This window comes from Ovis aries, chromosome 24 (assembly GCF_016772045.2).
Source record: "Ovis aries strain OAR_USU_Benz2616 breed Rambouillet chromosome 24, ARS-UI_Ramb_v3.0, whole genome shotgun sequence".
In the NCBI taxonomy this organism is placed as follows: Eukaryota; Metazoa; Chordata; class Mammalia; order Artiodactyla; family Bovidae; genus Ovis; species Ovis aries.
The window spans coordinates 37032668-37049656 of record NC_056077.1 but is presented as its reverse complement, the minus strand read 5'-3'; the positions used below and the strand labels follow the sequence as shown (position 1 = coordinate 37049656).

The following is a 16989-nucleotide window of genomic DNA, read 5'->3' as shown; positions in this document are numbered from 1 at the left end:
TGAAATTAAAACATTTTCTCACACTCTATACAAAAACAAACTCAAAATGGATTAAAAACCTGACTGTAAGACTGGAAACCATAAAAACATGGAAGAAACAATAGGGAGAATGAATGCTGTTTGACATAATCATAACTGTACATTTTTAGATTTGACTCTTAAGGCAAAAAAAACAAGAGCAAAAATAAACAAATGGTGCCCAGTTAAACTTAAAAATCTTTTGCACAACAAAGTAAAATTTTAATAAGATGAAAAGACAACCTGGTGAATGGATGGGAGAAAATATTTGCAAATGATATGATAAGAGGTTAATATCAAAAATATATAAATGTCTCATACAACTCAAAATCTGAAAAACAAACAACCCAATGAAAAATGAGCAGAAGATCTTAATAGATATTTCTTCCATGGAAGATATACAGTTGAAAAGATGCTCAACATTGCATATTATCAGAGAAATGGAAACCAAAATCACAAAATCACCCACCACCTGTAAGAATTACTATCATTAGAAAGTTTACAAATAGCAAATGTTGGTGAGGATGTGGAGAAAAGGGAACCCTGGTATAAGGTCAGTAGACATGTAAATTGATGTAGCCACTGGGGAAACATGGAGGTTTCTCCAAAAACTAAAAAGACAACTGTTCTGTGTGTGCTCAGTTGCTCAGTCATGTCCAACTCTTCTCAACCCCATGGACTGTAGTCCACCAGGCTCCTCTGTCCATGGGATTTCCCAGGCAAGAGTACTAGAGTGGGTAGCCATTTCCTTCTCCAGGGGATCTTCCTGATCCAGGGATCAAACCCAAATCTCCTGCATTGCAGGCATATTCCTTACTACTCAGAGGCCTGGGAAGCCCAAGAACTTTCATATGATACAGCAATTCCACCCTGGGTATAAATCCAATGAACATGAATACACGAATTTGAAAATGTACGTGTTTACATCAGCATTATTTACAATAGCTAAGATATGGAAACAATGTAAGTATCCACCAACAGATGGATGGATGAAGAAGATGTGGCACATGTACAAGTATACACGTGCGCACACACACACACACACACACAAGAAATGTTCAGTTCAGTTGCTCAGTCGTGTCTGACTCTTTGCAACCCCATGAATTGCAGCACACCAGGCCTCACTGTCCATCACCAACTCCCAGAGTTCACTCAAACTCAAGAAATATTACTGAGTCATAAAAAAGAATGAAATTCTACCGTTTACAATAACATACATGGACCTAGAGGGTATTATGCTAAGTGAAATAAGTTAGAGAATGAAAAGTATTGCATGTTATCATGTATATGTAGAATCTAAAAATAAAATGAATAAATATCAATATATAAAACCAAAACAGACTCACAGATGTAGAAAACAAACTGATGGTCATCAGCGGGGAGCAGGAAGGGGAGTGCAAGATAGGATAGAGGATTAAAAGGTACAAATTGCAATGTATAACATAATTGTGCTACAAGGATAGATTGTACATAACAGGAAGGTAGCCAATATTTAATAATAACTTTAAATGAAGTATTTAAAATCGCTGTTCTACACCTGAAACTAATGTGATATTGTATATCAACTCTGGTTTATGTGCTAAAGGAGAATGAGCTCTGAGTATAGGTTCTGTGGTAAGCTGAGACCCAGATCAATGTCCCCTTTCTTGACTCCCCAGGAAGAGTGAATTTACTCCCTTTGCTCTGCTCAGACACAGTCCTTATACACCTTTTATTGCCCATAGTCAAAGCACACTACTGTCCTTTGTCTGATTGTGGGTTCTATCCTTCTATGACTGAGCTCCTTGAGTTTGGCGGTGGGGGGGTCTAACTTGCCTTAGTGTCCCCATCCCCCCAGCACAGGGGCAGTTGCATCATTCACACCTCAGGAGTGAGTGATAGTAGCAGACAGTCTTCTGTGATCCAGCAGGTGGTTCTCAGAGAGTGTGGCTCTTGACCTGTCTTGCCTGGGCATCTGATTTTATATGATTTTCTTGTTGACTGTGTTGGATATGGATAGTCAGCTGGTCCTGATTTTAACTGTGTCTGTCTTTCTCTACTCAGCATCTTTGGGGCCTACAGCATGGATGTGATTACTAGCACATCATTTGGAGTGAATATTGATTCCCTCGGCAACCCACAAGATCCATTTGTGGAGAATGTCCAGAAGCTCTTAAGATTTAGTATCCTTGATCCATTTCTTCTCTCAATAGGTAAGTGTCCTACTATGTTTCTTTTTCTGTATTCCTCCCTCCATCCCTCCTTCCCTCTCATTCTTTCTTTCTCCCTTCCTTCCTTCTTTTTCAGAGGTTTATTGAGATATAATTCAGATACCATCAATTCACCCACTTAAAATGTACAGTTCAATGGTTTTTACAACTAAGTGTCCATCGATGGATAAGTGAATTTGGAAAATGTGGTGTACACACACACACACACACACACACACCCCAGAATACTATTCAGCCATTAAAAGGAAGGAAATCCTGCCATTTGCAGCAATGTGGCTGGATCTCAGTGGAGGGCATTGTGCTCAGTGAGATAAGTCAGACAGAGAAAGGCAAATACTTACATGATGAATCAAAAAAAAGGAATCCAAATTCATTGAAAAACAATGTCAGGTTTTTGGTTTCCAGAGACAGGGTTTGGGAGATAGGAGAATTGGATGATGGTAGTCAAAAGGTACAAATTTCAGTTATTACTTAAATAAATACCCCTGGTGTAATATGCTTATAGCTATCCAGTTGTCTCAGCACCACTTGTTGAAAAGCCTGTTTTGTCTCCATTAAATGGTCTTGGAAACATTTTCACTGTTCAGTTGACCATAGCCATGTGGGTTTATTTCCGGACTTGAAATTCTATTCCATGAATCCATATGTTCATCCTTAGGCCAGTACCACATTGCCTTGATTAATGTAGCTTTAAGGTAAGTCTTAAAATCAGGAAAGGTGTGTCTTATAACTTTATTATTTTTTTCAGGAATATTTTGTCTTCTATGAGCCCCTTGCAATTTCATATGAATTTAATCTAAGATAGTCAGTTTCTTCAAAGAGGCCAGCTAAGGTTCTGATAGGGAAAGTCTTATATCTGTTGATGTGCCATCTTGACAATGAAAATGTTCTGATTTATGAACATGGAATGTTTTCATTTACATCTTCTTTAATTTAGTTCAACAAGGTTTTGTGGTTTTCAGAGTGTAAATTTTACATATCTTTTATTTTATTCCTACTTATTTATTCTTTTTGATGTTACCATAAGTGGAATTGTTTTCTTAATGTCACTTTCATTTTATTTATTGCAATGTATAGAAATACAATTAATTTTGTATTTTGATCTCATATTTTGAAACCCTGCTGAACTTCTTTATTTTTTCTAATAGGTTTTTAGTGGTATCCTTCGGATTCCCTGTATACGTGATCATGTTATCTGATGAGTTTTAGTCTTCATTTCCTTTTTTTAAATTTTATGTTATTTATTTACTTATTAAATATAAAGGATGTGTACCCCAATGTTAATCACAGCACTGTTTACTTATTTATTTTTAATTTATTTATTTTAATTAGAGGCTAATTACTTTCCAATATTGTATTGGTTCTGCCACACATCAACATGAATCCACTACGGGCGTACATGTATTCCCCATCCTGAACCCCCCTCCCATCTCCCTCCCCATACCATCCCTCTGGGTCATCCCAGTGCACCAGTCCCAAGGATCCTGTATCAAACCTGGACTGGCGATTTGTTTCTTATATGATATTATACATGTTTCCATGCCATTCCCCCAAATCATCCCACCCTCGCCCTCTCCCACAGAGTCCAAAAGACTGTTCTATATATCTGTGTCTCTTTTGCTGTCTCGCATACACAGTTATTGTTACCATCTTTCTAAATTCCATATATATGTGTTAGTATACTATATTGGTGTTTTTCTTTCTGGCTTATTTCACTCTGTATAACAGGCTCCAGTTTCATCCACCTCATTAGAACTGATTCAAATGTATTCTTTTTAATGGCCGAGTAATACTCCATTTGTATATGTACCACAGCTTTCTTATCCATTCATCTGATGATGGACATCTAGGTTGCTTCCATGTCCTGGCTATTATAAACAGTGATGTGATGAACATTGGGGTACACACATCTCTTTCAATTCTGGTTTCCTCGATGGGTATGCCCAGCAGTGGGATTGCTGGGTCATAAGGCAGGTCTATTTCCAGTTTTTTAAGGAATCTCCACACTGTTCTCCATAGTAGCCGTAGTAGTTTGCATTCCCACCAACAGTGTAAGAGGGTTCCCTATTCTCCACACCCTCTCCAGCATTTATTGCTTATAGACTTTTGGATCGCAGCCATTCTGACTGGCGTGAAATAGTACCTCATTGTGGTTTTGATTTGCATTTCTCTGATAATGAATGATGTCGAGCATCTTTTCATGTGTTTGTTAGCCATCTGTATGTCTTCTCTGGAGAAATGTCTATCTAGTTCTTTGGCCCATTTTTTGATTGGGTCGTTTATTTTCCTGGAATTGAGCTGTAGGTGTTGCTTGTATATTTTTGAGGTTAATTCTTTGTCAGTTGCTTCATTTGCTATAATTTTCTCCCATTCTGAAGGCTGTATTTTCACCTTGCTTTCCTTTGTTGTGCAGAAGCTTTTAAGTTTAATTAGGTCACATTTGTTTATTTTTGCTTTTATTTCCAATATCCTGGGAGGTGGGTTATAGAGGATCCTGCTGTGATGTATGTCAGAGAGTGTTTTGCCTATGTTCTCCTCTAAGAGTTTTATAGTTTCTGGTCTTACATTTAGATCTTTAATCCATTTTGAGTTTATTTTTGTGTATGGTGTTAGAAAGTGTTCTAGTTTCATTCTTTTACAAGTGGTTGACCAGTTTTCCCAGCACCACTTGTTAAAGAGATTGTCTTTAATCCATTGTATATTCTTGCCTCCTTTGTCAAAGATAAGGTGTCCATAGGTGCGTGGATTTATCTCTGGGCTTTCAATTTTGTTCCATTGATCTATATTTCTGTGTTTGTGCCAGTACCATACTGTCTTGATGACTGTGGCTTTGTAGTAGAGCCTGAGGTCAGGCAGGTTGATTCCTCCAGTTCCATTCTTCTTTCTCAAAATTGCTTTGGCTATTTGAGGTTTTTTGTACTTCCATACAAATTGTGAAATTATTTGTTTTAGCTCTGTGAAAAATACTGTTGGTAGCTAGATAGGGATTGCATTGAATCTATAGATTGCTTTGGGTAGCACATTCATTTTCACTATATTGATTCTTCCAATCCATGAACATGCTATATTTCTCCATCTATTAGTGTTCTCTTTGATTTCTTTCACCAGTGTTGTATAGTTTTCTATATATAGGTCTTTTGTTTCTTTAGGTAGATATATTCCTAAGTGTTTTATTCTTTTTGTTGCAATGGTGAATGGAATTGTTTCCTTAATTTCTCTTTCCATTTTCTCATTATTAGTGTATAGGAATGCAAGGGATTTCTGTGTGTTGATTTTATATCCTGCAACTTTACTATATGCATTGATTAGCTCTAGTAATTTTCTGGTGGAGTCTTTAGGATTTTCTGTGTAGAGGATCATGTCATCTGCAAACAGTGAGTTTTACTTCTTCTTTTCCAATTTGGATTCCTTTAATTTCTTTTTCCGCTCTGATTGCTGTGGCCAAAACTTCCAAAACTATGTTGAATAGTAGTGGTGAAAGTGGGCACCCTTGTCTTATTCCTGACTTTAGGGGAAATGATTTCAATTTTTCACCATTGAGGATAATGTTTGCTGTGGGTTTGTCATATATAGCTTTTATTATGTTGAGGTATGTTCCTTCTATTCCTGCTTTCTGGAGAGTTTTTATCATAAATGGATGTTGAATTTTGTCAAAGGTTTTCTCTACATCTATTGAGATAATCATATGGCTTTTTTTAAAATTTGTTAATGTGGTGTATTACATTGATTGATCTGCAGATATTGAAGAATCCTGCATCCCTGGGATAAAACCCACTTGGTCATGGTGTATAAGCTTTTTAATGTGTTGTTGGATTCTGTTTGCTAGAATTTTGTTAAGGATTTTTGCATCTATGTTCATCAGTGATATTAGCCTGTAGTTTTCTTTTTTTGTGGCATCTTTGTCAGGTTTTGGTATTAGGGTGATGGTGGCCTCATAGAATGAGTTTGGAAGTTTACCTTCCTCTGCAATTTTCTGGAAGAGTTTAAGTAGGATAGGTGTTAGCTCTTCTCTATATTTTTGGTAGAATTCAGCTGTGAAGCCTTCTGGACCTGGGCTTTTGTTTGCTGGAAGATTTCTGATTACAGTTTCAATTTCCGTGCTTGTGATGGGTCTGTTAAGATTTTCTATTTCTTCCTGGTTCAGTTTTGGAAAGTTGTACTTTTCTAAGAATTTGTCCATTTCTTCCACATTGTCCATTTTATTGGCATATAGTTGCTGATAGTAGTCTCTTATGATCCTTTGTATTTCTGTGTTGTCTGTTGTGATCTCTCCATTTTTGTTTCTAATTTTATTGATTTGATTTTTCTCTCTTTGCTTCTTGATGAGTCTGGCTAATGGTTTGTCAATTTTATTTATCTTCTCAAAGAACCAGCTTTTGACTTTGTTGATTTTTGCTATGGTCTCTTTTGTTTCTTTTGCATTTATTTCTGCCCTAATTTTTAAGATTTCTTTCCTTCTACTAACCCTGGGGTTCTTCATTTCTTCCTTTTCTAGTTGCTTTAGGTGTAGAGTTAGGTTATTTATTTGACTTTTTTCTTGTTTCTTGAGGTATGCCTGTATTGCTATGAGCCTTCCCCTTAGCACTGCTTTTACAGTGTCCCATAGGTTTTGGGTTGCTGTGTTTTCATTTTCATTCGTTTCTATGCATATTTTGATTTCCTTTTGATTTCTTCTGTGATTTCTTGGTTATTCAGCAGTGTGTTGTTCAGCCTCCATATGTTGGAATTTTTAATAGTTTTTCTCCTGTAATTGAGATCTAATCTTACTGCATTGTGGTCAGAAAAGATGCTTGGAATGATTTCAATTTTTTTTAATTTACTAAGGCTAGATTTATGTCCCAGGATGTGATCTATCCTGGAGAAGGTTCCGTGTGCACTTGAGAAAAGGTGAAATTCATTGTTTGGGGGTTAAATGTCCTATAGATATCAATTCGGTCTAGCTGGTCTATTGTATCATTTGTGTTTCCTTGTGAATTTTCTGTTTAGTTGATCTATCCATAGGTGTGAGAGGGGTATTAAAGTCTCCCACTATTATTGTGTTATTGTTAATTTCCCCTTTCATACTTGTTAGCATTTGTCTTACATATTGTGGTGCTCCTATGTTGGGTGCATATATATTTATAATTGTTATATCTTCTTCTTGGATTGATCCTTTAATCATTATGTAGTGTCCTTCTTTGTCTCCTTTCACAGCCTTTGTTTTAAAGTCTATTTTATCTGATATGAGTATTACTACTCCTGCTTTCTTTTGGTCTCTGTTTGCGTGGAATATCTTTTTCTAGCCCTTCACTTTCAGTCTGTATGTGTCTCCTGTTTTGAGGTGGGTCTCTTGTACACAACATATATAGGGGTCTTGTTTTGTATCCATTCAGCCAGTCTTTGTCTTTTGGTTGGGGCATTCAACCTATTTACATTTAAGGTAATTGTTGATAAGAATGACTCCGTTGCCATTTACTTTATTGTTTTGGGTGTGAGTTTATACACCCTTTCTGTGTTTCCTGTCTAGAGAAGATCCTTTAGCATTTGTTGGAGAGTTGGTTTGGTGGTGCTGAATTCTCTCAGCTTTTGCTTGTCTGTAAAGCTTTTGATTTCTCCTTCATATTTGAATGAGATCCTTGCTGGGTACAGTAATCTGGGCTGTAGGTTATTTTCTTTCATCACTTTAAGTATGTCCTGCCATTCCCTCCTGGCCTGAAGGGTTTCTATTGAAAGATCAGCTATTATCCTTATGTGAATCCCCTTGTGTGTTATTTGTTGTTTCTCCCTTTCTGCTTTTAATATTTGTTCTTTGTGTTTGATCTTTGTTAATTTGATTAATATGTGTCTTGGGGTGTTTAGCCTTGGGTTTATCCTGTCTGGGACTCTCTGGGTTTCTTGGACTTGGGAGATTATTTCCTTCCCCATTTTAGGGAAGTTTTCAACTATTATCTCCTTAAGTATTTTCTCATGGTCTTTCTTTTTGTCTTCTTCTTCTGGGACTCCTTTGATTCGAATGTTGGAGCATTTCATATTGTCCTGGAGGTCTCTGAGATTGTCCTCATTTCTTTTAATTCATTTTTCTTTTTTCCTCTGATTCATTTATTTCTACCATTCTATCTTCTACCTCACTAATCCTATCTTCTGCAAATACAAATAGTTATTCTACTATTTGTTGCCTCCAGAGTGTTTTTGGTCTTGTTTATTCCATTATTCATTATATATTGACTCTTTTTTATTTTGTCTAGGTCCTTATTAAACCTTTCTTGCATCTTCTCAATCCTTGTCTCCAGGCTATTTATCTGTGATTCCATTTTTATTTCAAGATTTTGGATCATTTTCACTATCATTATTTGGAATTCTTTATCAGATAGATTCCTTGTCTCTTCCTCTTTTGTTTGGTTTAGTGGGCATTTATCCTGTTCCTTTACCTGCTGGGTATTCCTCTGTCTCTTCATCTTGTTTATATTGCTGTGTTTGGGGTGGCCTTTCTGTATTCTGGCAGTTGTGGAGTTCTCTTTATTGTGGAGTTTCCTCGCTGTGGGTGGGGTTGTACAGATGGCTTGTCAAGGTTTCCTGGTTAGGAAAGCTTGTTTCAATGTTCTGGTGGGTGGAGCTGGATTTCTTCTCTCTGGAGTGCAATGAAGTGTCCAGTAATGAGTTATGAGATGTCAATGGGTTTGGAGTAACTTTGGGCAGCCTGTATATTGAAGCTCAGGGCTGTGTTCCTGTGTTGCTGGAGAATTTGCCTGGTATGTCTTGTTCTGGAACTTGTTGGCCCTTGGGTGGTGCTTGGTTTCAGGGTAGGTATGGAGGCATTTGATGAGCTCCTGTTGATTAATGTTCCCTGTAGTCAGGAGTTCTCTGGTGTTCTCAGGCTTTGGACTTAAGCCTCCTGCTTCTGGTTTTCAGTCTTATTTTTACAGTAGTCTCAAGACTTCTCCATCTATACAGCACCAGTGATAAAACATCTAGGTTAAAGATGAAAGTTTCTCCACATTGAGGGACACCCAGAGAGGTTCACAGAGTTACATGGAGAAGAGAAGATGGAGGAGGGAGTTAGAGGTGACCCGAATCAGATGAGAAGACAGTAAGCTGGCCAGTAATCATTTCCTTATGTGCGCTCCAGTCTGGACCACTCAGAGATGTTCACAGAGTTATACAGAGAAGAGAAGAGGGAGGAAGGAGGTAGAGATGGCCAGGAGGATAAAGGGGGGAATCAAAAGGAGAGAGACAGATCCAGCCAGTAATCAGTTCCCTTACTGTTCTCCACCGTCTGGAACACATAGAGATTCACAGAGTTGGGTAGAGAAGAGAAGGGGGAGAGGGAGACAGAGGCGACCTGGTGGAGAAAAAGGAGAGTCCAAAGTGGGAGAGAGCAGTCAAGTCAGTAATCTCACTCCCAAGTAAAAATAGGTACTGAAGATTCGGTTCTTAAAGGTACAAAATTGATAACAAATACCCAAAAGCAAAGATTAAAAATCTAGAGTAGAGGTTGGATTTTCAAAAATACAATATTCAAGAAAAGAAAAAATAAACAAAATCACAAAAATTATAAAAATATATATATGAAGTTTGATTTTAAAAATAGGGTCTCTTTTTATGCAAAATAATAGTAGATTATAAAAATGAAAATTAAAGGAGTAATAGAGGACTTAAAATTTAAAAAAAATTTTTTAAAGAATGATAATAAAAATAGTAAAAAATATATCTAGGACTTTCTCTGGTGTTGTGGGCAGTATGGGGTCAGTTCATTTTCAGATAATTCCTTGGTCCAGCTTATATTTCTCAAGGTCTATAGGCCCCTTCCTATGTAGTGGGTGCTAACTACAGGGTTTTAATCTATTGCACCTGTCACTTCCAAGGCAGCTCCCTCTGTTTTAGCTTCTTCTGTTTGGTGGTCTCTTCAGTGCCTGATTTCTGCCCTGACACAAGGGGGCGGTGGCGGGCATTTTTTTAGGCTCACTTGTTCAGTCTCACTGTGGGGAGGGAGGGATGCTGCAAGCAAATAACACTGGCGTGTGCTCACAGTGTCTCAGCCACACTGGGCCTGCCCCGCTCACAGCGTGTGTGCCCTCCCTGTCCACACTGCTCAGCCTCTAGGTTGCTCCGCCAGGAACCGTCGGAGGCCGGCCCTGGGCTGCATGCACCTGCCAGGTCTAAGCCACTCAGGTTCAGGTACTCAGGTAGTCTTCAGAGGTGCAGACTCGGTTGGGCCTGCGTTTTGTGCCCTTCCCAGGTCCGAGCAGCTCAGGTGATGTGTTTGGCAAGCACGGTCACTGCGACTTATTGCCTCCCCCGTCCCTGCCACTCGATTTTCTGGGTGTACAACTGGCGCACCTTCTCAGGCGGATGTTGACGTCTGGAACCCCAAGAAGTCTTAGTCAGCAAAGAAGCCTGCTTGCAGTTTGGTAGATAATGTCTCTCTGGGGCTGCGGTTGCCCCCTTCTGGCTCTGGCTCCCTGTCACCGGAGGGGGATGGTCTGCAGCGGGCTAGCTCTGTTCAGTGCTTTGTTCTGTGAGTGGCCTGGCGGTGTCTTAGGTTAGGGCTTTTCACGTGGTAGCTATCCCACAGTCTGGTTTGCTAGCCCAAATTAGTTCCCTCAGATTGCCCTCAGGGCATTCAGGCCCGGTCCTTACTCTAAGCAATGCAGCCCGCACCTCCCTGCACAGCCCCTGCTTGCTAGCGTGGGGTGCAGGCGTCCGCGCTGCTTCTCCACTGGGGGAGTTACTGTTGGGCACGTAATCTGTGGGTTTTAATTATTTATTTTCCCTCCCAGTTATGTTGCCCTCTGTGGTTCCAAGGCTCGCCACAGACTCGCCAGTGAGAGTGTTTCCTGGTGTTTGGAAACTTCTCTCTTTTTAAGACTCCCTTCCTGGGACAGAGCTCTGTCCCTACCTTTTTTGTCTCTTTATTTTTGTCTTTTATATTTTTTCCTACCTCCTTTCGAAGACACTGGGCTGCTTTTCTGGGTGCCTGATGTCCTCTGCCAGCATTCAGAAGTTGTTTTGTGGAATTTACTCAGCGTTTAAATGTTCTTTTGATGAATTTGTGGGGGAGAAAGTGGTCTCCCTGTCCTATTCCTCCGCCATCTTAGGACTGCCCCTTCATTCCTATATTATATCCATAGGATACATTGTGTTTAATTTTCTTGTCTAATTACTTCTTGTTAGAATCTCAGGTACAGTTTTGGATAGAAGTGGTGAAAAAGGCTTCCTTGTCTTATTCTTAACTTTAGAGAAAAGCATCCAGTTTTTCACTATTAAATATTAGTGTTAACTATGTTTTTTTCATAGATTCCTTTTATCAGGTTGATGAAAGTCCCTCTGTTCCTGTTTGCTGAGAGCTTTTATCACAAGCGGGTATTGGATTTTGTCACATGGCTCTTATGCATCTATCAGATCATCGTGTAGTCATTATTTATTATTCTATTGAAATGGCATATTATACAACCTGGCATTCCTGGAATAAAGTGCACTTATATATGATGTATACATCTTTTTCTATATTAGTAGACTCAGTGTGCTGGTATTTTGTTGAGGATTTGTGTATCCATGGTCATAGGATATATTGGTCTATAGTTTTCTTTTCCTGTTATATCTTAGTCTGTTTCTCACTCTGGGTTAATACTGGCCCTGCGGAATAACTTTCAAAGTGTTCTATCATTTTCTATTTGCTGGATGAGTTAGTGAAAATTTGGTATTAATTCTGTAATTATTTGAGTAGTATTCAGCATTAAAGCCATCTGGACCTAAGCTTTTCATTGTCAAATTGGGTTGTTCCTTGATTATCAAATCAAACTTTGTATTTCATATAGGTCTGTTCACATTGTCTCTTTCTTTTTGAGTAGTTTCTTTTTAATAATTTTTCCAATTAATTAATTTATTTTAATTGGAAGATAAATCCTTTACAATATTGTGATGGTTTTTGCCATACATCAACTTGAATCGGCCACAGGTATACATGTGTCCCCTCCATGCTGAACCCCCTCCCACCACCCTCCCCCTTTGTCCCTATGGATTATCCCCAAGTACTGGCTTTGGGTTCCCTGCTTCATGCATTGAACTCGCACTGATCATCTATTTTACATATGGTAATGTACATGTTTCAATGCTATTCTCTCAAATCATCCCACTCTCGCCTTTTCCCACTGAGTCCAAAAGTCTTCATTTTAGATCTGTGTCTCTTTGCTGTGCTGCAGTAGGATCATTGGTACCATCTTTCTAAATTCAATATATATGCATTAATATACAGTATTTGTCTTTTCTTTCTGACTTACTTCACTGTGCATAATAGGCTCCAGGTTCATCCATCTCACTAGAACTGACTCAAATGTATTCCTTTCTTATAACTAAGTAATATTCCATTGTATATATGTACCGTGACTTGCTTATCTGTTCATCTGCCAATGGACATCTAGGTTGCTTCCATGTCCTAGCTATTGTCAATTGTGCAGCAGTACATTGGATATATGTGTTTATTTCAATTCTGGATTCCTTGGGGTGTATGCCCAGCAGTGGGTTTGCTGGGTCATATGGCAGTTTTATTCCCAGGTTTTTAAGGAATCACCACACTGTTCTCCACAGTGGCTGTACCAGTTTGCATTCTCACCAACCGTGTAAGAGGTTTCTCCTTTCTCCACACCCTCTCCGGCATTTATTGTTTGTAAACATTTTGATGATGGCCATTCTGACTAGTAGGAGATGATACACTAGTGTGAGTGTGGTTTTTATTTGCATTTCTCTAATAATGTGTGAAATTGAACATCTTTTCATGTGTTTATTAGCCATCTGTGTATCTTCTTTGGATAAAAAGTCTGTTCAGGTCTATTGTGCACTTTTTGATTGGGTGTTTATTTTTCTGATATTGAACTGCATGAGCTGCTTATATATTTTGGAAATTAATTCTTTGTCAGTTGTTTTGTTTGCTATTATTTTCTCCCATTCTGAGGGCTGTCTTTTCACCTTGCTTGTAGTTTCCTTCATTGTGCAAAAGCTTTTAAGTTTAATTAAATCTCATTCATTTATTTTAGTTTTTATTTCCATTACTCTGGGAGGTAGATCATAGAGGATCTTGATGTGATTTATGTCAGAGTATGTTCTGCCTGAGTTTTCTTCTAGGAGTTTTATAGTTTCTGGTCTAGGCTTAATCCATCTTATTTTTATGTATAGTGTTAGAAAGTGTTCTAGTTTCATTCTTTTACATGTAGTTGACCAGTTTTCCCAGCACCACTTGTTGAAGAGACTGACTTTTCTCCATTGTATATTTTTGTTTCCTTTGTCAAGGATAATGTGTCTATAGGTGCATGGATTTGTCTCTAGACTTTCTATTTTGTTCAGTTCATCTATATTTCTGTCTTTGTGCCAGTACCATACTGTCTTGATGACTGTAGCTTTGTAGTATAGTTTGAAGTCAGGAATGTTGATTCCTCCAGTTCCATTCTTCTTTCTCAAGATTGCTTTGAAAGCATTTCCTCTAAAATCAGGAACAAGACAAGGGTTCCCCTTCTTACCACTACTATTCAACATAGTTTTGAAAGTCCTAGCAACAGCAATCAGAGAAAAAGAGATAAAAGGAATCCAGACTGGGAAAGAAAAAGTACAACTCTCACTGTTGGCAGATGACATCATCCTCTACATAGAAAACCCTAAAGATACCATCAGAAAAGTACTAGAGTTAATCAATGAATATAGTAAAGTTGCAGGATATAAAATTAATACACAGAAATCCCTTGCATTACTATTACTCAGCTATTAAAAAGAATGTATTGGAATCAGTTCTAGTGAGGTAGATGAAACTGGAGCCTATTAGACAGAGTGAAGTAAGTCAGAAAGAAAAACACCAATACAGTATATTAATGCATATACATACGGAATTTAGAAAGATGGTGTCAATGACCCTATATGTGAGACAGCAAAAGAGACACAAATGTATAGAACAGACTTTTGGACTCTGTGGGAGAAGGTGAGGGTGGGATGATTTGAAAGAATAGCAATGAAACATGTATATTATCATATGTGAAACAGATCGCCAGTCCAGGTTCAACACATGAGACAGGGTGCTCAGGGCTGGTCCACTGGGATGATCCTGAGGGTGGGATGGGGAGGGAGGTGGGTGGGGAGCTCAGGGTGGGAAACACATGTACACCCATGGCTGATTCATGTCAATGTATGGCAAAAACCACTACAATATTGTAAAGTGCTGCTACTGCTAAGTCACTTCAGTCGTGTCTGACTCTGTGCGATCCCATAGACGGCAGCCCACCAGGCTCCCCCGTCCCTGGGATTCTCCAGGCAAGAACACTGGAGTGGGTTGCCATTTCCTTCTCCAACGCATGAAAGTGAAAAGTGAAAGGGAAGTCGCTCAGTAGTGCCCGACTCTTAGTGACCCCATGGACTGCAGCCTACCAGTCTCCTCCATCCATGGGGATTTTCCAGGCAAGAGTACTGGAGTGGGGTGCCATTAATTAACCTCTAATTAAAATAAATTAATTAATTTTTTAGAAAATAAAAAAATATAACCATCTGGAATATTTTCACATCTCCACCTTTATTATAGCTAAACAATAATAAAACTCAACACAGTGAAGTACTTTTCAAATGTTAATTTTCATAGTTTGCCAAACATGTAATAATAATGCTCCACCCTTAATGTTCCTACCATTTCATTTTACTTGTTCTAACAAGGACAGAGAATGATGAGTCTAACTAAGAATGATTTCAGGTTAACTTCTCTAACATAAAGCACTCAACTTTAATAATATATGTAGAGCAAGTATAATAAGCACTGAAATATGTAATTGCTTTTTAGGAAATATTTGTTTCCAATTTAGGTTTCAGAGTAATGTGGAAGACTAAATTATATCATCTTTAATGGCTGTCAGGTAAAGCTCTCAGAAGCAGTAGTATATTAAGAAATAGAAGCACAATTATAGAAAAAAAGGAAAAATAAACTTTAAAAGGACTGGACCTTAGGCGCTACCATTATTCCATAAACTACAAGAAGACCACACCGTTATTACTGAAGTAATATTATCAGTCATGCTTTATAATATTCCTGTATACAGCTAATTGTTCTCTGTTATAACATTTGTAAGTGTAGATTTTAATTCCAGGTTTTCATTTTTATAATCAACAAATAAATGCATATATGTTCATGTTGGAAAAAAAAAAAGAAATCCCTTGCATTCCTATACACTAACAATGAAAGATCAGAAAGAGAAATTAAGGAAACAATCCCATTCACCATTGCAATGAAAATAATGAAATACTTAGGAATAAATTTACCAAAAGAAACAAGAGATATACAGAAAACTATAAAACACTGATGAGAGAAATCAGAGATGACACAAATAGAGGGAGAACTATACCACATTCTTGGATTGGAAGAATCAATATAATAAAAATGAGTACACTACCCAAAGCAATCTATAGATTCAACACAATTCCTATCAAACTACCAATGATATTTTTCACAGAACTAGAACAAATAATTTCACAATTTGTATGGAAACACAAAAGACCCTGAATAGCCAAAGCAATGTTGAGAAAGAAGTATGGAATCAGAGGAATCAATCTTCCTGTTCAACCATTTAAAATAGAGAAATTCAGATTGTCTGTTTCTTTTTGAGTTAGTTTCTGTACTTCGTGTCTTTTAAGGAATTTGTGTACTTCCTCTAACTTATCTAATTTATTGATGAACATTGTTCCTTGTATTCCATTATGCTCTTTCTCACTTTAGTGTCAATAGTAATTTCTCCTCTGCCGTTGTGACGATGCTAGACATTTGAGCTTTTTTCCTCTCTCTTTTTTATTTTTTGGTCAATCTAGCTTAAAAGTTCTTTTCAAAGAATCAGCTTTTGGTTTCATTGAATTTTTGTATTGTTTTTATTCCCTATTTCATTCGTTTCTGCTCTTGTCTTTATTACTTTCTTCTTTGTTCTAGCTTTAGGTTTAGTTTGCTCTTCTTTCACTGAGTTAGGGTGGGAAGTTAGGTTCATGACTTGAGACTTTTGTTCTTTTTAAAAGTAGACATTTATAGCCTTAAACTTTTCCATGAGCACTGTTTTTCCTATATCCCATTCATTTTGGTAAGTAATGGCTTCATTTTTATTTATCTCAAAGTCATTTCTGGTTGTATTTTTGATATAGTATACTACTCTTCGTTTATTTAGGAGTGCATTGTTTATTTCCATGTATTGTTTAATTTCCATGTATTTGTGAGTTTCCCAATTTTATTATTGATTTTTAATTTAATGCCATTGTGATTGAAAGACATACACTGTTTTATTTATATCTTGAGTTGTTTTTTGCAGAAAATGGTTAATTAGAGTAGCAGACTTTAGTGTGGTTTATCCAAAGAGACTCTAATCCAATGATTAAAGACTATGAAGTTCAGGAATGTAATTCTGTTTCCTTGATCATTCCAAAAGTCAGAAGGGACCACTGATCTCACTACCATAGTGATGGCCTCTGTAAGTGGACTTGGCCTTGCTCAGTCATTGGCTAGGAAGTCTGAACAAAGGTCATAGAGGGAGTGATTCTGGTATCTGACCCTGGTATCTTTCCTGATCGATAGAGAAAATTATACTTGCTGTGTAATTTTTGAATTTTTACTGTGCTTTTCTTTTATCTTCTCTCTACAGTACTCTTTCCATTCATTATCCCAATCCTTGAAGTATTAAATATCACCGTATTTCCAAAAAGTGCTCTGAATTTTTTGACAAAATCTGTAAAAAGGATAAAAGAAAGTCGCCTCAAAGATAATCAAAAGGTAAAATCTGGT

The 16989-nt window shown here is 37.6% G+C and overlaps 1 protein-coding gene across 1 annotated transcript in view; it reads left to right on the top strand.

The window, feature by feature from the left end:
- Positions 1 to 16989, top strand: part of LOC101110202 (cytochrome P450 3A24-like) — a 59960-nt gene that overhangs the window by 25862 nt on the left and 17109 nt on the right. The window contains exons 7-8 of the mRNA XM_004021036.5: positions 2062 to 2210; positions 16850 to 16977. Coding sequence (XP_004021085.2) covers positions 2062 to 2210; positions 16850 to 16977 — 277 coding nt within the window. The remainder of the gene's footprint in view (positions 1 to 2061; positions 2211 to 16849; positions 16978 to 16989) is intronic.